Source organism: Anabrus simplex, chromosome 4 (assembly GCF_040414725.1).
Source record: "Anabrus simplex isolate iqAnaSimp1 chromosome 4, ASM4041472v1, whole genome shotgun sequence".
Taxonomy (NCBI): Eukaryota; Metazoa; Arthropoda; class Insecta; order Orthoptera; family Tettigoniidae; genus Anabrus; species Anabrus simplex.
The window spans coordinates 339,856,172-339,878,868 of NC_090268.1; the positions used below are offsets into that span (position 1 = coordinate 339,856,172).

General features: G+C 39.9%; 1 protein-coding gene across 1 annotated transcript in view; it reads right to left on the minus strand.

The window, feature by feature from the left end:
- NELF-B (negative elongation factor B) overlaps window positions 1–22,697 on the minus strand; it is a 149,040-nt gene that overhangs the window by 21,064 nt on the left and 105,279 nt on the right. The window contains exon 10 of the mRNA XM_067145727.2: window positions 2,683–2,864. Coding sequence (XP_067001828.2) covers window positions 2,683–2,864 — 182 coding nt within the window. The remainder of the gene's footprint in view (window positions 1–2,682; window positions 2,865–22,697) is intronic.

Sequence of the window (22,697 nt, forward strand, 5' to 3'; positions counted from 1 at the left end):
CTGCAGTCACTTGAGTGCGACCAGTATCCAGTATTCTGGAGAAAGTGGATTCAAACCCCCTGTCGGCAGCCCTGAAGATGATTTTCCGTGGTTTCCCGTTTTCACACCAGGCAAATGCTGGGGCTGTACCTTAATTTTTTTTTTTTTTGCTAGGGGCTTTACGTCACACCGACACAGATAGGTCTTATGGCGATGATGGGACAGGAAAGGCCTAGGAGTTGGAAGGAAGCAGCCGTGGCCTTAATGAAGGTACAGCCCCAGCATGGGACACCACGGAAAACCATTTTCAGGGCTGCCGATAGTGGGATTCGAACCTACTATCTCCCGGATGCAAGCTCACAGCCGCGCGCCTCTACGCGCACGGCCAACTCACCCGGTTGTACCTTAATTAAGGCCACAGCTGCTTCCTTCCCACTCCTCGCCCTTCTCTGTCCTATTTTCGCCATACGACCTATGTGTGTCAGTGCAACGTAAAGCAACCTGTAAAAATTTACAAAAAATGTCAAGGGAATTCCACGCCCAGAGAAAAGGGTTATGACGACTGGAAAAATACAGCGGAATGTTTTGCTGAGCATGAAAATTCAGCACGACAAAATGTCCAAGATGACAATGCAGATCAACAGCAAACTATAGGAAGAGCTTTAGAAGGAAAAACAGCATTGGTGGGATGTCATCAAGCATGTTGTCACTGTGGTCAAGTCACTCGGTTGTCGCGGTTTACTGCTGTGAGGCTCTAATGAATATTTTGGTTCATCTTCTTGTGGAAATTTCATAAGCTCACAGGAGCTCATAGCAGAATTTGATTCCTTCCTTTCCAAGCAACTATGGAGGTATGGGTCCACAGGAAGTGGTAGTACATCGTATTTATCAACTGAAATATGTGTCGAGTTTATTTTTATCATTGCTTATCGAGTACAGAAGGAGACTGTTAAGGAGTTAGGAGATTAAGACTGCAAAGTATTTTTCAATAACTGTTGATTCATCTATGGACTTATCCCATGTGGACCAATTAGCTCTCATAATATGGTATATTTCTCGAGGGAATGGAAAACTCTCTCCTGTAGAGCGATTTCTTCAGATTTTACCAAACGCTGGCCACAAAACTTCGGACTTAGCAGAGCACGTTCAAATTGACATCGCCAACTGCAGAGGACAGTCATATGACAATGCATGTAATATGTCAGAGAAGTATACAGGACTGTGAGTTAGAATTGAAAAATGAAATGGCGTATGGCTTTTAGTGCCAGGAGTGTTCGAGGACATGTTTGGCTCACCAGTTGCAGGTTTTCTGATTTGACTGCCGTAGGCGACCTGCACGTCGGGACGAGGATGAAATGATAATGAAGATGACACATACACCCAGTCCCCGCGCCAGCGAAATTAACCAACGATGGTTAAAATTCCCGACCCTGCTGGGAATCAAACTTAGGACCCCTGCGAACAAAGGCCAGCATGCTAACCATTTAGCCATGGAGCCAGACTGTGAGCTATAATTAACCCTTAGCAGTCGAATAAGTTTGTCTGGTTATACAACTCTACTTGTATTTATTTTTCTGGAAAAGTATGGGTGAAGTGCTATCTATTCTTAAGTCTAAAACCGAAGAAAATTGAAATGAAGTTCTTTACATGATTATGTAAATCTGGAAATGAAAAATCTGTAGGTATGCTTCGTTATTTACTTTTACTCTCGGTATAGCACACCTCAAAGCAAACATCTCAATGAAAGTTTCATTGGGTTTCTCTTTGCCTTTCATTGTTCTACCTATTACTGCACCTAGCACAGTCCTTTGTAATTTTCAGAGTTTCTGCCTAGATGAAGTGTGGCTCTCTGCTCAGTGGCCTTCATCTTGACTGAAAACAAATACATTCCACACACCGTAAACTGATAATTTACAGATGCGATACTGTCCAACAGTTGCTACAAGTTTAAATGATGCTTTAATGCACAATGTTCTTGGAATAAATATGCATCGGAACATATCTGATATACAAGTGCAAATGGTTAAGGGAATCAACCCTTTGGCTGAGTGGATACTCTGTTCTGTCCTTTACTTTCCACTCCTCCAAAGACTTTCATGACCTGTATGGAGATGGCTTTTGACTTCTCATTCTGTATTAACAATGTGAACACTCTATCAGATCATGGATTACTAAACCACATTCACAAAATGATTAGACAAGTTGGATAAAAAGACAACCCTGAAATATTTCCACTCTGAAGGGCTTTTGTTTCTCACACTGTTTAAAGTTGCACTCAGACCAACAGGTTTTCAGGGAAGGAAGTGACTGTGTCCTCAATTAAAGCACAGTGTTAATATTTCCCTGATAAAAAAAAGGCAAAAGAAGGAAAACAACCTTCAGGGCTGATGACAGTGGAGTTTGAATTAGGGTAACTTAACCACTTTGCTTTCCTTAATGTGCAGGACTTTTGCTCAGTTCATACACACAGGTATAAATTGTCAAATTCACACTCCAATTTGTTTAGTGCTGTAGAAATGTTAGGTATGTATTGTAATAGACAATAGAAGCACAAGTGGTACAAAATTTTTGTAAGTTCTCTACACTGCAGAGACTTTTCATATAAAATCTGAGGAAGTAATGAACAAGATTCAAAAATGCATTATATATTTTTAATTGTTAAAAAAAATTATCCCTTATATATGAATTTTTTTTCATACTAACCAGTGAATGAAGAAATGGATCTTCGAAGGCCCTATCATTTTTACAGTTTGCTAGAGTTCCTAAGACACGCATTAGTCCCACTCGATCCTTATGCCTTGCTGTGTGCAAGGTATAATACATGGCCAAAATACTTGCAACGCTACTTTCTTGAACATAAGCTTGACAAGCATCAGGAGGAGGTCCTGTAAAAACAAATGTGCATTAGATTTCTAGAACACAGAAATTCAAGTTTGAAAAATATGTATATATACCTCTCAAATATGAGAACAAAACACTTGGTCAAAAACACAACAAATTAACTTGTTTTTTGCTCTAATCTAATATTTTTTGAAAACCAAATTTAAATAGCCTATCATCTTCCATAATATAAAGCTCTTTTTTGCACCAACAGACAGATCTTATGGTGATGATGAGACAGGACAGGGGTAAGACTGGGAAGAAAGCAATCATGGCCTTAAGATGCAGTCCCAGCATTTGCCTGGTGTGAAAATAGGAAACCATGGAAAATCATCTTTGGAACTGTCGATAGTGGGGCTCAAATCTACAGTCTTCTGAATGCAAGCTGGCAGCTACATGACCCAAACCATGCAGCCAACTCGCTCAGTCCAATTTAAATCTTAATATAAATAATGAGTCTCACTGGGGATAGTATTCCTGTAATACCTTTAAATATACATTGTACATTATGAAATAATGAATCACATTCATAATAATAACAACAGAACTACCAAGAAGGAGAGGTAAAAATATTTTTAATAAAAACAAATGAAAACCCTCCAATTTGGGCACAGTATATGGAAAGCAAGGCTATAATAAATTTCTTTAAAAGTCATGTACCAGGGCAATATAACATGCTGAATTGTAGCTTGAGAAAGATATTTTCAAACGTGATATTGCACTAATGGTCAGCGATTAGAAGACAAACAGGACATTTCCAATGTTGGCAACAACATTTTGAAGAGATTTCCAATACTGAGTTCCCACATCCTCCTATTCCAGAAAGTAATCTAACAAGAGGTCTTATCTCACACATCACACCACAGGAAGTCACCAATGCCATCAGTAGTATGAAGAACCAAAAAGCACCAGGACCCAATGATCTTCTGGCAGACTTTTGGAAATTGCAGGAATTAAAAGAACCCACGATCACCTGACTGACCAACATTTTCAATGCCATAGCTGACTCTGGCTCTGTTCCCAGTGATTGGGCTACACACATCACTGTGCTTATCTTTAAGCAAAAAGGTGACCCAGCAGAATATGCAAATTACCATCCAATTCACCACCTGTCGCACACAATGAAGATTTTTGAGAGAATCATCAATCGACTGTGTGATATTGTCAGCATTAGTACCAAACAGTGTGGATTCGTCAAGGATGCTGGAACAACTGACGCCATCTTTGCTGCCAGAATGCTCATTGAAAAGCATCGAGAGAAACAACAGCCACTGCATATTGCCTTCCTTGATCTTGAAAAGGCTTTCGACCGTGTTCTACACTGTGTGAGCTGGTGTGCATTTCGTGACCATGGTGTACCAGAAATGTTTATCAATTGGATGGATCAAGATGCTTTACACGTACATCACAAGTCGTGTATGTTGCGCTGTCGGCATCTCGGAGAGCTTCCTACTGAAAGTCGGTGTACATCAAGGCTCCGCATTGTCCCCATTGCTCTTGTTCTCGTCATGGACACAATTAAACGGGACCTGCAGAGGAGTGTCCCTTGGACTCTCTTATACGCAGATGATGTTGCACTTACTGATACCACCAGAATTGGATTACAGCGTCAAGTTGAAGATTGGAACAGTCGTCTCTCACAGTATGGTCTTAGACTGAACAAAAAGAAGACTGAATACCTGGAAAGCATCCCAAGCAACAGCTCAATTCAAGTTGATGGAGAGACCTTAATGAAGACCATAAGCTTCAGGTATCTAGGATCTCACCTACAGACTGATGATGGAATACATAATGAAGTGCGAAGTAGGATACTGGCAGCATGGATGAGATGGAGGGAAGTCACAGGCATACTCTGCGACAGAAGGATGCCACTACATCTGAAGTCCAAAATATACCGCATGGTAGTATGTCCTGTTGCTTTAAACGGTGTTGAATGTTGACCAGCTGACAAAGCTACAGAGCGCCAATTACACACCATGGAAATGTGCATGTTCCGTTAGCTGATGGGCATCACACTCCTACATCATGTCAAAAACGACACCATTCACCAGCAAATGGGCATTGCACCCACCACTGAGAAGGTACGGGAAAAACATCTCCAACGGTATGGTCACATCCTGAGTGCTGCACCTGGAACAGTAGCCAATTTCACCCACGCCTTTGAAATTAATGGGCAAAAACCCAGTTACTGTACAGTGCCCTGAGGAAAGTGCCGAAAACCTGTTCGGTAATACAATAGAAAAAAGTAAAAATATAAACATCGAACCCTGGACATAATGTGGACGTTTTATAAGTATGAACATTTGATGACACTCATTCCATCTTCATGTACCGGTAGAGCTGTCAAAATGCTCTGTATCTCCTTACAATTATTGTGGCCAGTCTCCGCTTTATAATTTCCGAGATTCTCTAAACAATATCACCTAAATTCGATGCCTGTTACTGCTTTGGTCCTTATATAAGACTGGGAATTTTACGTTTTGTGTTAAAAGTCAAGTCCATATAAGAGTTCACTGCTGATCGCTTTTCCAGTATAGTACTTGCTCTAATTACCGCAATGACGAGGCTTTAACACCAAGATCCATAAATATGCCATAGTCGTCCTTTCGTGAGATACAGTTTATTGAAAACGCTTGATTGAGGATTTAGCATTGATGGGACTGAAATTTTTGGACGGTTGAAGCTACAGGTCTGGCACTACTGCCATCACAGTGTAGAGTGCGTTTAAGTTGCCCACTGAGGGCCAAGTCAATGAATATTGAATTTTCACAACCACATTGTAATTGAAACCGACTTTCAACCTATTAGGTCATGTTACGTACATTTAGTACGTGTTTAAAAGAGGTTAAGTACAGAACAAAAATGGCCAACCGGACACCAGTGGGATGAACCCACCTAATAGGTTAAAAGTCGGTTTTGATTACAATGTGGTTGTGAAAATTCAATATTCATTGACTTGGCCGTCAACGGGCAACTTATAAGGCACTCTACAGTATGATGGCAGCAGTGCCAGACCTGTAGCTTAAATCCTTTCCAACAGAACAAAGATGGCATAGGCCACCATAGCTCAATTGATAGAGCAACCGACACGAAATCGGGAGGTTTGAGTTCGGATCCCACTGGTGTCCGGTTGGCCATTTTAGTTCTGTATTTAACATCTCTTCGACACGTACTAAATGTATGTAACACGACCTAATAGGTTGAAAGTGGGTTTCTATTACAATGCGGTCGTGAAAATTCAATATTCATCATAATGTTTCTCTGTCAAACTGGGAAATGGCATCAAAATCTGCCAACTTAATGTTGAAGGCTTCAATGTACATGTGAATATCTCTCCAGAATGCTCCGGGATAACAGGGACTTAGTACTCCTCCAGGAAACTCATGTAGCCAGTGGGGAGGAACTTAAGAGGAGAGGAAGAATTTATGACTATGACGTCACTGGAGCAAACTATGATAGTGTGTACGGAGTAGCAACATATGCTCGTAAAAATCTAGATCATGTGGAGCTCCTCTCTTGTAATGCAGATAACAGCATCCATACTGCTGTTGTAAGAATCCAAGACTTAACAGTAGTTAATGTCTATAAACCACCAATGATCCCCTGGCCTACCCCAGTTCTCCCAGCTTTTAATCATCCTGCCATCCACGCTGGAGAGTTCAACAGTCATCACGAAAGTTGGAAGTATGCAAAAAAAAATTATGAGTATAATAGTGCTCTTGTTGCATGGGCTGAAGATCTTAATCTACAACTTATTTCCAATGCTAACGATAGGGGAACATTCAGATCAGCTAGTTGGAAACATGAATACAAACCAGACCTCTGTTTTGTCACTAGTAATAATGCAGGCTATCCCTTTGCCATCTTGAGAAAGGTAATGGAAGATTTCCCAAGAAGTCAACACAGACTAGTACTCATAGAAAACAATATCTCCATCCCTTTAATTCAATCATTCCCCCATCCCAGATGGAACTTTCAAAAGGCAAACTACCGGGCGAGTTGGCCGCGCGGTTAGGGTCGCGCAGCAGTGAGCTTGCATCCGACAGATAGTTGGTTCGAACCGCACTATTGGCAGCCCTGAAGATGGTTTTCCGTGGTTTCCCATTTTCACACCAGGCAAATGCTGGGGCTGTGTCATAATTAAGGCCACGACCACTTCCTTCCCACTCCTAGGCTTTTGCCTATCCCATCGTCGCCATAAGACCTATCGTGTGTCAGTGCGACATAAAGTAAATAGAAAAAAAGGCAGACTGGACAAAATTTTCATCTCAACTAGACAAATGCATCAGGTGGATCCCTGTCCCTGCAAGTAACAGTAACTATCAGAGATGTGTGGCCCTTGTTACATCAATAACCAAAAAGTACAAAGAGCACTAGGAAAGTTTTGCAATGTGAGTGAATGCTTTAGACTTTTTCAAAATAATTTCCACCACACTCAATACACTTCTCCATACGTCAAAACCAACTCTGCCACTTTTATTCGGTTACATTTTCACACTCTTGATCCCATGCTGCCAGAAGCTCCTCGTCGGATGCAAAACGCCGCCCTTTCAGCTTTATCTTCACTTCTGGGAAGAGTGCGAAGTCACATGGGGCAAGATCAGGACTGTATGGAGGCTGATCAAGCACAGTCAACCCTGATGTGGCAAGAAAATCCACTGTTACATTAGCACGATGTCCTAGAGCATTGTTGTGATGCAAGAGCCAAGTGTTGAGCCGTGACCTTGGACAGAGCTGCTTGAGAGCCTGGATGACCTGAGGCAGACAAGTCTCACTGTACCACTTCACAGTAACTGTCCTTTGTGTTTCTAGCACAACCCGAGTCAGGATGCCCCGTTTAGTGAAAAATACTGCAATTGTCATTTTCTTCACTGACCTTGACTTTTGCACAGTCACAGGAGTACCCTCATCTTCAAACAGCCACACCTTGTTCTGGGATTCTGTTGGGACATCGTAATAATAAAGCCAAGTTTCGTCATCTATAACGATGCTAAAGACGTTACGCGAAGTCCCATTTTCAAACTGTTTTAACATTTTTTGGCACCATTTCACTTGATGTGCCCTTTGTTCCTCTGAAAGTGAATGGAGTACCCAAAGGGAACAAACCTTTCTAACATGGAGATGGTCATGTAGAACTGAATGAATAGCTGGTGCAGAGATGTGGAGGGTCTCTTCTACCTGCCAATATGTCAACCACCTCTCTTGCCGCAACATTTTCCTCACAGCTTCAATGTTTTCCTCAGTCACTGATTCAGACGGTCACCCAGAACGAGGATCGTCTTCAACCCCAAAATTTCCCCAGCACAGGAGTCATTTCCTCCAGGCACTGGTCAACAGTTAATCCACGAGCAAAACTGTAGCGGATAATTGCGCGATATTCACCTTTAGACCACACTGATATCTTAACTTGCTTTCAATCCCACTGCTTGGTAACAAGTGGTGTGAAGGTCGCGCCTTACTGTCTCCTAGACCGGTTTTCACCCTTTTCATCCCTCACCACAACAGGGGTGTCCAGCCAACCATTTCTGCGTATTGCAAAACTTTCCTAGTGCCCTTTGTATATTCCAAGGGTTACAGGAAAGATTATGTTCCTGGGTGAAATGAGGAAAGTGATACCCTCTATAATGAATTCCTAGAAACAGGTGACCATGAAACTGGTGAGGAGCTGTTACACAGTTTGGATACCTCACGGGGAAGGGCTGGATTTCCGTCATTCAAACAGAAAAGCTTGGAGGCAGTTCATCAGTGACCAAGAAATACTCTGAGATCTCACCAAATAAGACTGTGGGTCATATTGTGTCAACTTCTAGTGCTACAGAGGTCAAGGATCACACTAGATAGTGGAAAATATGCAAATACTCAAATCTTCATCTCCATCGTCTTCTTCGTACTCTGAGACTTTCACTTTAGAAGCAGTCAATGATGCAATAAAGTCTATGAAAGCTGGCAAGGCTGCTGGCTTTGATGGCATACACCCTTAGTTCCTTACAAAATACTAGGAGATGGTTAGCTTGCTTCTTCACACAGATATTGCAAACCGGTATCCTTTCAAACCATTTCAAGAAGACAAATATTCTCGCCATCTTAAAGCCTGGGAAATCTAAACATCAGCCCCAAAGTTACAGACCAATTGCTCTGCTTAGCTGCTGCTACAAACTTCTTGAAAGACCTATTTATAACAGGATCAGTTTTACCATAGATGCACACATTCCTGTAGAGTAAGTGAGCTTCAGGCAGAACCGCAGCTGTTGCGACCAAGTTCTTTCCCTCGTGACATATACTGAATCAGGCTTCCAACTACAGCTGAAAACGTCTGTAATTTTCTTAGATCTGACTGCAGCATATGATGCAGTGTGAAGAGATGGACTACTGTACAAACTACTTCAGGTTATACCCTGTAAGACGACAGTAAACCTCATTGGAAACATGCTCAGTAATAGACTCTTAACAGTTGTTTTAGGAACCAAAATGAGCAAACTGAGAAAATTAAGCTACAGCCTTCCACACGGATCGGTACTGGCTCCCCTCCTCTTTAACCTCTACACACCTGACTTGCCTCAAACTCTATCTAAGAAATTCGGCTATGCTGATGACATAGCGTTGGCCATAAGACATAGCAGCTTTAACAAAACGGAGAAAGTACTCACCAAAACTTAGCCATCCTTGGGAACTACTTTAAAAAGAAGAGGCTTCAACCAAGTGCAAGCAAAACTGAAGTGTCTTGCTTCCACTTAAATCACAAAATGTCCCAATGTACTCTTCAAATACCTGTCGAAGGAAAAGTTCTCAGACATAACAGGTTTCCTAAGTACAGTGGAACCTCGATTCTCCGTTTTTGGAGGGACCACGGAAAAAAAGTGTACAACACGAGAAAGCAGAAAATCCAGGAACGAATGAACCATCAACAATTTGGCTAAACATAACAAAAATGAAATATGTATACTTATAATCTTACAAACACTCCTAAACCAAACCAAACTACAGCCTTCCACCTACCAAGCGACCGCTGCTCGGTCCGAAGGCCTGCAGATTACAAGGTGACATATGGTCAGTGTAACGAATCTTCTCGGCCATTATTCCTGGCTCTCTAGACCTGGGTCACCATCTCACAATTAAATATCTCCTCAGTGAAAGGTAATCGTAGAATGAGTGAACCTGGAACCAGCCCTCATATCCAGGTAAAAATGCCTGACCTGGCCGGGAATTGAACCCGGGTCCTCTGGCTGAGAGGCAGGCAAGTTAGACCACGCGGCCGGCTTCAAACATTAATTACCGGTATGCACATTAAAAATCTCGAAACTTTACATTCAGTTTTACCAGGGAAACTTTGTCAGTTTCCTCTGAAAATTTCTTTCAGTTCAACAACTTTGATCAGCTTTGATCTTTGAAAAATCTAATACCATAACACCAAGCCAAACAACAATCAAACACAAGTAGTTTTCAATTTTCTAATCTAATAAAATAAAGCACATTAGATACAAAAGTGCCCAACATGATAGCGAAATCCCCCTTTTTTAATCTTCCATTGTAATTTGGTCACCGGTATACTACTGTTCGTAGTCAGTTGATGGAAATCTTGTACCGCATAAATTAGGCCTACATCGACTTTTAAAGGTTATGTCTGAACTCGAGAATATGGTTTTGAATGTAAGTGTCGATCCTCAAGTTCTCGAATGCATTATATTCCATTCTGCCCGTCACTAATAACAATAAAACTGGAAAGAGAAAAAATATCATTAACACTTCTGAAATTAAAGTTATTTGCAACCTTGAGCTCAGCTGGAAAGCGTGCTCGCTGTGCAAGTCTCCACGAGTGCAAAATTATACAAAGTTTTAGAATGTAACATACGCAAATAAAACCACTGAGGTTTTTATAACATTTTAACACAAGAAACGTGAAATTCCCAGTCTTATAATAGGACTAAAACAGTAATAGGCAATCCCAAAATCTCCCATGGCTTTATGTATGTAAGGTGCAACATCTGTTCTGGTCTTGATAACATAATCGTATACGATAATATTAAAATACTAAATCTGTGTTACTTAAGAAGGAGCAGTTCTGATTCCTGCCTGAAAGTCCAGTGACTATACATACAGTGCCCTGAGGAAAGTGTTGAAAACCTGTTCGGCGATACACTTGGGGGGGAAGATCTAACCCTGGACATAATGTAGATTTTTGCAAGTACGAACATTTGACGAAACTCGTTTCGTCTTCAAGTAGAGCTGTCGAAATGTGCTCTGTCTCCTCCTAATTGTTGTGAACACACTCTGCTTTATGATTTCCGAGGATTCTCTAAACAATACCACGCGATTGCGATGCTAAGATGGTCCCTTATGCAACTTCACCGTCAACTGCTTTTCCAGTATAGTACTTCCTCCAATTACCGCAATGACGGGACATTAACCTCAAGATCCATGCAGCAGCCATCCTTTCGTGAGATACAGTTTCTTGAAAAACACGTGATCAAGGATTTAGCGTTGATGGGACTGAAATTTCTGGACAGTTGATTCGGGAAATCGTTTCTTCGAGGAACGGATACTGCGGGATTTTAAAGTGATTTAATTCGGATGCTCGCAGGACCACGTAATATGAACGAATAATATGGGAAAACGTAGTTTCCGGGAACGTATAATCAAGGTTCTACTGTATTTGGGTTTAGTGCTTGACTGGACACTCTCCTTTAAGCAGCACCTTTCAAACACTGCAGCGAAAATATAGAGCCGAAACATCTTACAGAGGCTTTGTGGAACAACTTGGGGTGCCTCTGCCACAACTTTGAGGTGTTCTGGACTGAGCTCAGTCTTCTCTGCAGCTGAATATTGTTGCCCAGTATGGCTCAACAGTAGTCACGTTAAGCTTGTCGACACCCAGCTGAACAACACAATGAGGATGATCTCAGGCTTAATAAGATCCACACTTTCCTACTGGCTTCCTGTGCTCAGTAATATCATGCCACCTTCCCTTCGCAGGACACGAGCGCTTAAGGGACTATAATAAAATTCTAAGGAATTCCAAGCTGCCTATTCATAATGACATTCCTATTGTTGAAATGAATCAGCTTAAATGAAGATCTTCACCGATCCGATGTACCCAGATGCTATCTGCAAGCAGTTTCTGCCTCACTGCACAGTGGAAGGAAGATTGGACATCAAAAACTGACCCTCAGCACTGGCCAATATTCAGCATCATGAAAGATTTTAGTTCCTCGGAGGCTGAACTTTCAAGAAAAACGTGGAGTACACTGAATAGGATCCGTTCTGGGCAGGGAGTCTGTGCCTACTTCCCATTCAAGTGGGAAAAGATTACATACTCTCAGTGTGATTGTGGTGCCCCTGCTCAGACAATCCAACATATTGTGCACAAGTGCAACTTACGAGCCTATCGTGGGAACTGGACAGACTTCCTCAGTGCTTTGCTGGCATCACTTGCATGGATAGATGCTTTGGATATTGGGCTGTGAATTGTCATGTGTCTTATCCATAGGAGCTTGTAATTGTGAAGTTACTTTCTACATATGTATATAGGTAATTTTGTACCTTTATCTCGTAAGCATGTTTTCTTTTCCATACACTAAATAATAAATCATAATGTACAATTTCATAAGTTCATTGCCTCCATTTTTTTTTATTAATGCATAGTACGTTCTGTTTGGCATCTCCAAAAATCATAAAAGTAGTTAGTGGGGACGTAAAATCAATATTATTATTAGAGTATTATTATTATTTGCTAGGTATGTTGGCGAGTAAAACAAGCGTTACGACTGGATTGTTTTTTTAATCACATTCTAAACCTACAACTCTCCAAGAATTACCTATACTGGCCTGAGTTACAAGATATTAAACGATCACTTTGTTAATGATCCTGTCTGCTATATTAATACAACAATGAATATTTCTTAACTAAAGTAAACTCGTGGTGGTACAGCTCTTTTAAGCACACCCCCAATGGAGGGGAGCTGTTATGTACCATTTTTACCGAATATCAACCTTCTTGCCATTCTTAAATCTGGCAGTTTGGTACCAGGAATCAAACTCAGTCCACCGAAAACAGCAGCTAAGTGTGCTAACCATTATGCTGGCAGACATTATTAACTATAAAACACAGACATACAGTATGACTGATGCGTGCTTGCAATGTCCAAAACTATTCACCTATTTGTGCAACGTCATCAGAGCTGCAGTAGGCCGACGCTACGGAGGCGGACATTTAACAACGAAACACAGATGTACCGCAGGACTTTGACATGTGTTTTCATTGTGCAGGTCACACAGACGAAACTATTTACAAATCTGTGTGATGTCATCGGAACTGCAGTAAGGCTTGTACCTGCTTCGAAGTGGAATCATCATTCTTCTCCGACGAATTACGTTGGGGAGCCTTGTATGTGAGACTTTTTTTTTTTTCAGTTTCTTTGTCTCAAAAAGCCAGGGAGGGGGGTCTAAATGCAGTATTCCCCATAACAACATTCTCAAACTAAGTAATGGATAGGAACAAAAAGATGACAAGTCATATAGCGTACCATATTTACCCATGTAGTTCATCCCCTCACATAATTTTTCCCAAAATTATTTCAAATTATTTAATTTTAAAATGGAAATTAGTATAAAATAAAAATTTCATTATTTTCCCACCATGATTACATACAAGTTTTCTATCATCGATGTGTGGTTTTTTTTTTGTTACTTGTGGTAATAAAAACATCAAGTGTTTCAACAGCCAGTCATCAGTTCACACATGTTAACTGAGAAGTGCAAGCAGCAACATTGTAGTAATGGTACTGCTCGGCAAGCTATTCATAGTGTTTAGTATGCTTGTAGTAACAGAGAGAGAGGCGCGCACTAGGTCTACACCATATATCAATCTCTGTGCTAATTATTTTACAAATAAAGGTGAAAAGTGGTTAGCAATGGGTGAGAAAAATGGGATTTACAACGAACATTTTAAATTAAGAGTGATCATATACACAGAAAATAACGGCCATCAGGCTGCAGCAGATGAGTTTTGTGTAGAACCCTCACATGTACTAGTGTAAACAAAAAGAACAGTTGTAGTGTGCCAAGAAGGGAGCCTTATTATTTCAGGGACCCAAATCAGTCCAGTACTGAAAAACTGAAAAAGAACTGTTAAATTATGTAACTGGATTAAGAAACAACGGCTATTCAATTTTTCACAAGATGCTGCATATCATAGGTTATAAATGATGATGCTACAGTTAAAGATCCTGACAGGTGGACTTATAATATTGTAATAACACTTGAGACATACGTCAACTTCAATACGGAACCAAAATGAGAATAGTCACTTGTAACAAGATAAACCAAGTATCGGAATCTCATACATTAAAGCAAGCAGAGAGTGGCTGTGTACAATAGATTGATGAAAAGAAACAACCTTTCTCTTCAAAGAAAGACATCTCTATGCCAAAGAACCATACCTTCCATCGATATTATAGATTCAAAGTAAACTACACAAAATTATTCCTCCCTCCCCCCTCCATCTTTTGAGTTTAAGAATGCTAAAAATACAGAAAATGATGTAAGTAAATAACTTTTAACATAATATTTTCATATAGTACAGCAATACAAAAATAATGCCTTCTATTTCCTTTTCCTTTGAAACCTGGCACTCCATTATGATGTTATGTGTACTAGATGCTCACTAAATGCTTGAACTTCACTGTACCAAGCAGCAATGAGACATATCCTGAGAATAATATGTAGCAACATTTCAAAATTACAAATGTATCAGATAATCATATAAAACAAAAAATTATGACTGAATTCCTCATGTTGTTGTTTGAGTAATCAGTCCATAGACTGGTTTGATGCAGCTCTCCATGCCACCCTATCCTGTGCTAACCTTTTCATTTCTACGTAACTATTGCATCCTACATCTGCTCTAATCTGCTTGTCATATTCATACCTTGGTCTACCCCTACCATTCTTACCACCTACACTTCCTTCAAAAACCAACTGAACAAGTCCTGGGTGTCTTAAGATGTGTCCTATCATTCTATCTCTTCTTCTCATCAAATTTAGCCAAATCGATCTCCTCTCACCAATTCGATTCAGTATCTCTTCATTCGTGATTCGATCTATCCATCTCACCTTCAGCATTCTTCTGTAACACCACATTTCAAAAGCTTCTATTCTCTTACTTTCTGAGCTAGTTATCGTCCATGTTTCACTTCCATACAATGCCACGCTCCACACGAAAGTCTTCAAAAAATCTTTCTAATTCCGATATCAATATTTGAAGTGAGCAAATTTCTTTTCTTAAGAAAGCTCTTCCTTGCTTGTGCTAGTCTGCATTTTATGTCTTCCTTACTTCTGCCATCGTTACTTATTTTACTACCCAAGTAACAATATTCATCTACTTCCTTTAAGACTTCATTTCCTAATCTAATATTTCCTGCATCACCTGCCTTCGTTCGACTGCACTCCATTACTTTTGTTTTGGACTTATTTATTTTCATCTTGTACTCCTTACCCAAGACTTCATCCATACCATTCAGAAACTTCTCGAGATCTTCTGCAGTACATGTTATAATTCTCATGTTAGGTCCGTATTGAAATGTACGTAAATACAAAGTATGTTACAAGTGTTTATTTATATATCCACCTATTCAATACAAAGAGATCTTTTTAGAAATTAAATATTATTATAAAATGTTAAGGGACATGTTTTGCCCATATTAAGGACATCATCAGCCTCAAATTCAAACCTGTATGGTGAAAAATCAGGATCCTGATTGCTCTTACAAGCCATAAAAAGAGGATATCATTATAGGTGTCAGTCTAAACATACAAAATATTAGAATGTCCTTGGCTAAAATTGCAGTATCAAGCTGCATGTCATAAGTTCACATGAATATACTTTCCGGAGTGTTGAAAAACTTGTGGGGGTAGGGCAGTAAACAGCTCAGTCTTTATAATGAAACAGAAATGTGCCTCCTTGAAGATGATAAGAAAAAGCAAAGCTGATACACTGTTACAGATGTCAATATCGTATGTTGTGATAAGACAACAGATCTCTTAAATGGCTGTTCAGCTGCCTATAGTCTATTTAACTGGCTGAAGGAGTGAAAGTCGAATGTGTTATGATAAGATAACAGTCTTCCTTACGTAATTGTGGGAGCAAGGAAAAAGCATTCGGTTGTCTATAGATGTATTTATCTTATTTGAAGGACAAAAGTCGATGGTTTATCGACGTTGATAGAGCTCTTTGGTGTGAAGTCTGTAACAAGAGGAGAGTGAATGCTTAGAAAGGTATTTTTGAAGAGAATGTGGGTTTAAAGAAAGGTAAAACATGGAAAATGTATAAAAACACTTACCCTTTCGTCTGTGAAGATGTAAATCAGTTATGGAAAGGTTAGTTGAAGAAAAATAACGTTATGTGTAGGTTCATTTATTTCTTTGACAGTTAATGCAGTTGCTATGGTAGCGTTGAATGACTGACACTGTACTTCTGGTATTGTATCGATGTGAGATTGGCGGAGGAGGGTGCGGTTGAGGGGAGGGGGTAGGCGGAGCAAGAACAGCAAAAACTAATCCTTATGAACCCTAAAACCCCCACAGCCAGAGCATTGCCTAAATTACATAAGAAAAACACACCCATACGCCCAATCATCAACTGTAGAAGTAGTCCGACATATAAAACCTCAAAATATATCCACTATTCTCTAAAAAGACATTACAGGTTCAACAATAAATCCCCCTTAAAAAATTCAATAGACTTCTGCGAAATTTTTAAAAAATTCACCTTACTACCAAATCACATTATGTGCTCTTTTGACATTACTAATATGTATTCTAATGTACCAAGAAAGGAAACTGTAAATATTATCAAAGACAACCTCGCAAAACACAGCAACCTCAGCAAGCTTGAGTTAGAAGAATTCATAAAAATCCTAAATTTTGTGCTAAAAAACAACTATTTCACCTTTAATGGTAAAATTTACCACCAAGATGGGTGATCCCTTATCAGGCATCTTAGTTGACATCTATTTAGATTCTTTAGAACATCATAAAATAAAAGGCCTTAGCTTATGGCTTAGGTATGTAGACGGCACATTCGTAATAATCAATAAAGATCTCAATAACAGTACCGATATTTTAAATTATTTAAACAACCTAGACCAAAATATTAAATTCACCAAGGAAGATGAAGTCAGTGGATCCTTAAATTTCCTAGATCTCACAGTAACTAATATTAATGGCAACTTGATTTTAAAATTTACAGAAAACCTACTCACACCCCATTAACAATCAAAAATACTTCTTTACATCCTAATTCCCATAAATTGGCCACATTTCACAGTTTAATTTACAGAGCTTTAAAAATCCCTCTAACACACAAGAACCTTCAAACAGAACTAAATTATATAAAGGATTTAGCAAAAATCAATGGATATAAACCTGAAATGATTAACGGTTTAATAAATAAGGTCAAATTCAAATTAACAACAAACCTCATCCCTAACAAACCCAAAAAATCCAAATTCGTTAACCTTCACCTACAACAATCCAAACGTTCACCAGATCTTGAACCCAATAAAAAAATAAAAAAAAAATACCAGTATAGCTTTTAGAACAACAAACACTAACCAAAAATTATTTTTTAATCACAACACAGTCAATTCAAGCAAAAACATTTACTCAGGATCAGGCATATACAGGCTCACATGCACGCAATGCAACGCCTCTTATATTGGTCAAACAGGCCGGAGTTTTCAAACTAGGTACTTAGAACACTATAATGCCATTAAGCACAATAAATTTTCAGCAATGAGCTCCCATATGAAAGAAACAGGACATCACTTCACAACAATAGAAAGAGACCTCACAATTATTAAAAGAGTAGACAAAGGAAAGTTGATGAATGAACTTGAAACCATCTATATATTTTTGGACCAACACTACAACAAAAATCTAAACTTCAATGATTTAAATGAAGTCAAGAATCCATTATACGAAAGTTTACCCAAATTATTGCAAACTCTAAATTCAAAACATAACTACATTCTTAAAAATCTTAAGTTAACATCTTCTAGAACCTCCACTACTTTAACTAACTTGACTCCCTTCATGCCCACCCCCACAATTCTCCCGCAACCCAACACGACTCCCTCCCTGTCCGACCATGTAAATCTCTTGCAACCAACAACACATAAACTTAACGCTACGCCTACCCCCTCCCCTCAACCACACCCTCCTCCGCCAATCACACATCGATACAATACCAGAAGTAAAAGTGTCAAGTCATTCAGCGCTACCATAGCAACTGCATTAACAGTCAAAGAAATAAATGAACCTACACATAACGTTATTTTTCTTCAACTAACCTTTCCATAACTGATTTACATCTTCACAGACGAAAGGGTAAGTGTTTTTATACATCTTCCATGTTTTACCTTTCTTTAAACCCACATTCTCTTCAAAAATACCTTCCTAAGCATTCACTCTCCTCTTGTTACAGACTTCACACCAAAGAGCTCTATCAACGTCGATAAACTATCGACTTTCGTCCTTCAAATAAGATAAATACATCTATAGACAACTGAATGCTTTTTCCTTGCTCCCACAATTACGTAAGGAAGACTGTTATCTTATCATAACACATTCGACTTTCACTCCTTCAGCCAGTTAAATAGACTATAGGCAGCTGAACAGCCATTTAAGAGATCTGTTGTCTTATCACAACATACGATATTGACATCTGTAACAGTGTATCAGCTTTGCTTTTTCTTATCATCTTCAAGGAGGCACATTTCTGTTTCATTATAAAGACTGAGCTGTTTACTGCCCTACCCCAACAAGTTTTTCAACGCTCCGGAAAGTATATTCATGTGAACTTATGACATGCAGCTTGATACTGCAATTTTAGCCAAGGACATTCTAATATTTTGTATGTTTAGACTGACACCTATAATGATATCCTCTTTTTATGGCTTGTAAGAGCAATCAGGATCCTGATTTTTCACCATACAGGTTTGAATTTGAGACTGATGATGCCCTTAATATGGGCAAAACATGTCCCTTAACATTTTATAATAATATTTAATTTCTAAAAAGATCTCTTTGTATTGAATAGGTGGATATATAAATAAACACTTGTAACATAATTTGTATCTTCTGCAGTCTCAGATAAAATAACAATACCATTGGCAAATCTCAAGGTTTTGATTTCCTCTCCTTGGACTGTGATTCCCTTTCCAAATTTCTCTTTGATTTCCTTTACTGCCTGTTCTATGTAAACATTGAAAAGGAGAGGGGACAAACTGCAGCCTTGCCTCACTCCTTTCTGGATTGCTGCTTCTTTTTCAAAGCCCTCCATTCTTATCACTGCAGACTGATTTTTATACAGATTGTAGATAATTCTTCGTTCTCGGTATCTGATCCCTATCATCTTCAGAATCATAAATAGCTTGGTCCAATCAACATTATCGAATGCCTTCTCTAGATCTACGAATGCCATGTACGTGGGCTTGTCCTCCTTGATTCGATCCTCTAAGATCAGACGTAAAGTCAGGGTTGCTTCAAGTGTTCCTACATTTCTTCTGAAGCCAAATTGATCTTCTCCCAACTCAGCTTCAACTTGTTTTTCCATTCTTCTGTAAATAATACGTGTTAAAATCTTGCAGGCATGAGATACTAAACTAATGGTGCGGTAGTTTTCACACCTGTCAGCACCGGCTTTCTTGGGAATAGGTATAATAACATTCTTCCGAAAATCGGATGGGACTTCTCCTGTCTCATACATCTTGCACACTAAATGAAATAACCTTGCCATGCTGGTTTCTCCTAAGGCAGTCAGTAATTCAGAGGGAATGTCATCAATTCCAGGTGCCTTGTTCTTATTTAGGTCACTCACAGCTCTGTCAAACTCTGACCTCAAAATTGGGTCTCCCATTTCATCAGCATCAACAGCCTCTTCGTGTTCCAGAACCAAATTATCTACATCTTTACCTTCATACAACTGTTGGATATGCTCCTGCCATCTTTCTGCTTTGTCTTCTTTCCCTAGAAGTGGCTTTCCATCTCAGCTCTTAATATTCTCCAAAGCTTTCCTTGATTTTCCTGTATGCAGCATCTACCTTTCCCAGGACCATACAGCCTTCGACATCCTTGCACTTCTCCTTCAGCCATTATTCCTTAGCTACCTTGCACTTTCTATCCACTTCATTCTTTAGTCGCCTGTGTTCTTTTCTGCCCTCTTCATTTCTAGCATTCTTGTATTTTCGTCGTTCATCAATCAGGTCTAGTATCTCCTGAGTTATCCACTGATTCTTAGTTGATCTTTTCTTCCTTCCTAACATTTCTTCAGCAGCTCTACTGACTTCATTTTTCATGACTCTCCACTCTTCCTCTATAGTGTTCCCTTCAGCCTTTTCATTTAGTCCTTGTGCAACATGTTCCTTGAAACAATACCTCACACTCTTTTCTTTCAACTTGTCTAGATCCCATCTTTTTGCATTCTTTCCTTTCTTCAATTTCTTCAACTTCAGATGGCATTTCATGACCAACAAGTTGTGGTCAGAGTCCACGTCTGCTCCTGGGAAAGTTTTGCAATCCAACACCTGGTTTCTGAATCTCTGCCTAATCATAATGAAGTCTATTTGATACCTTCCAGTGTCTCCAGGTCTCGTCCACGTATACAGCCGTCGTTTGTGGTGTTTGAACCAAGTATTAGCAAGGACTAAATTATGATCAGCGCAGAATTCAACCAGCCGACTTCCTCTTTCGTTCCTTTGTCCCAATCCAAATTCTCCTACTGTACTACCTTCTCTTCCTTGGCCTACCACTGCATTCCAGTCTCCCATCACAATTAGATTCTCGTCACCTCTTGCATATTGTATTAAATCTTCTATCTCCTCATATATTCTTTCGATTACTTCATCATCCGCTGAACTAGTAGGCATATAGACCTGCACTATTGTGGTGGGCATTGGTTTGGTGTCTATCTTGACGACAATAATTCTTTCACTATGCTGGTCGTAGTAGCTTACCCGCTGCCCTATTTTCTTATTCATTATTAAGAATTTGAAGACGATGTCACCCCATGTGGGGTGACGGACCCTCATACAAAATATAGTATGTCACCCCTCATGGGGTGACACGGCAGTGTGTCCAGGCCTTTCAACTTTAGGCTGTCGCACGAAACTAGCGCTACCATTCGCTGTTGTATTGCATTGCTTGTTCACGTAAGGTGTTCATAGAGTGCAGCACAGTGCCCATTCCTTTCTCAGCATGCTGGGCACTGTGCAACAAACAGTGGAATTTCTCTGACATTTGTCACCCCATATGGGGTGACATACGCAACCATCAGAATTCAATTATTAATGGTAAGGAAAATAATGTGGATTGGAGTCTATTATTGCTTTATTCTTACATACTGGTTGAGATTTAGCACTCAGATGAAATTGTAAACCGGGGCTACGTGTGAATAAAAGAAATGTTTCTGCAAACCTGGGAATGTTCCCCAGTAATTATCACTGGCTGATGATTTGGTTGAATCATAGCCCGATGCAGCACCGGAATCTTTGCTAGTGTCCTCACTACACAAACTATTGTTGAATTCTGACTCAGAAAAGGTGGCATCACATTGCAAATCCTAAATGTCAACATCTCTTGATTCAACACTCGAGCCCTTTTCAGGTTGTTCTTCTATCTCTCTATCAGTAATCATGGCTTACTCAACACAGAAACACATAACATGAATTAATTTCTTGTCACAAAACTGTAAATTACAAGGAACTCGTTGAAAGGCGCGTAAATCAACAGCTCACAGTACAGAGCACAGTGTTCCACAACAACAAAGGTAAAAAGGCCGTCACCCCTGTAGGGGTGACATGCGCTTTCTCTGTTGCATAGTCAACCTAATAACCATATGTCACCCCAATGGGGGGACACAAAAATAGTAACTTTGAACATAAAATATGTCTTTGATTATCATCTACGAATGAAATTACGAACATCCGTAGCCCACAACAATCTGAAAAATGTATACGGCATTTCAGCAGTTTACCGCAGAAAAAGCAAATGTACACGTCGACGCTAAAGTGTTAAACCAACTCCTGCATTTCCCCTGTTTGATTTTGTGTTGATAATTCGGTAGTCGCCTGACCAAAAATCTTGTTCTTCCTGCCAACTTACTTCACTTATACCAACTACATCTAACTTTAGCCTATCCATCTCCTTTTTCAGATTCTCTAACCTGCCACAACGATTCAAACTTCTAACATTCCACGCTCCGACTCGCAGAATGTCAGTATCCATCTTCCTGATGATTGCCCCCTCTCGTGTAGTCCCCACCCGGAGATCCGAATGGGGGACTAGTTTACCTCCGGAATATTTTACCCGGGAGGAAGCCATCATCAGTACATCATTCATACAGAGAGAGCTGCATGTCCTCGGGAGTTAGTTACGGCTGTAGTTTCCCGTTGCTTTCAGCCGTGTAGCAGTATCAACACAGCTAAGCCATGATGAGTATTATTACAAGGCCATATCAGTCAAACATCTAGACTGCCGCCCTTGCAACTACCGAAAGGCTGCTACCCCCCTTTCGATGAACCATTCGTTAGTCTGGTCTCTCAACAGATACCCATCCGATATGGTTGCACCTGCGGCTCGGCTATCTGCATCATTGGGACACGCAAGCCTCCCCACCGCGGCAAGGTCACATGGTTCGCAGAGCAGAAGAAATTACTTTCAACTAAGATCAACAACAAACTATGGTGACAATACGATTGGTGTCTGTATAATAGAAGTGGCTAGTCAGGAACAGGATACAAGTGTCAAAATGACACAATATGGATCAAACTGTCACATTCATCAGT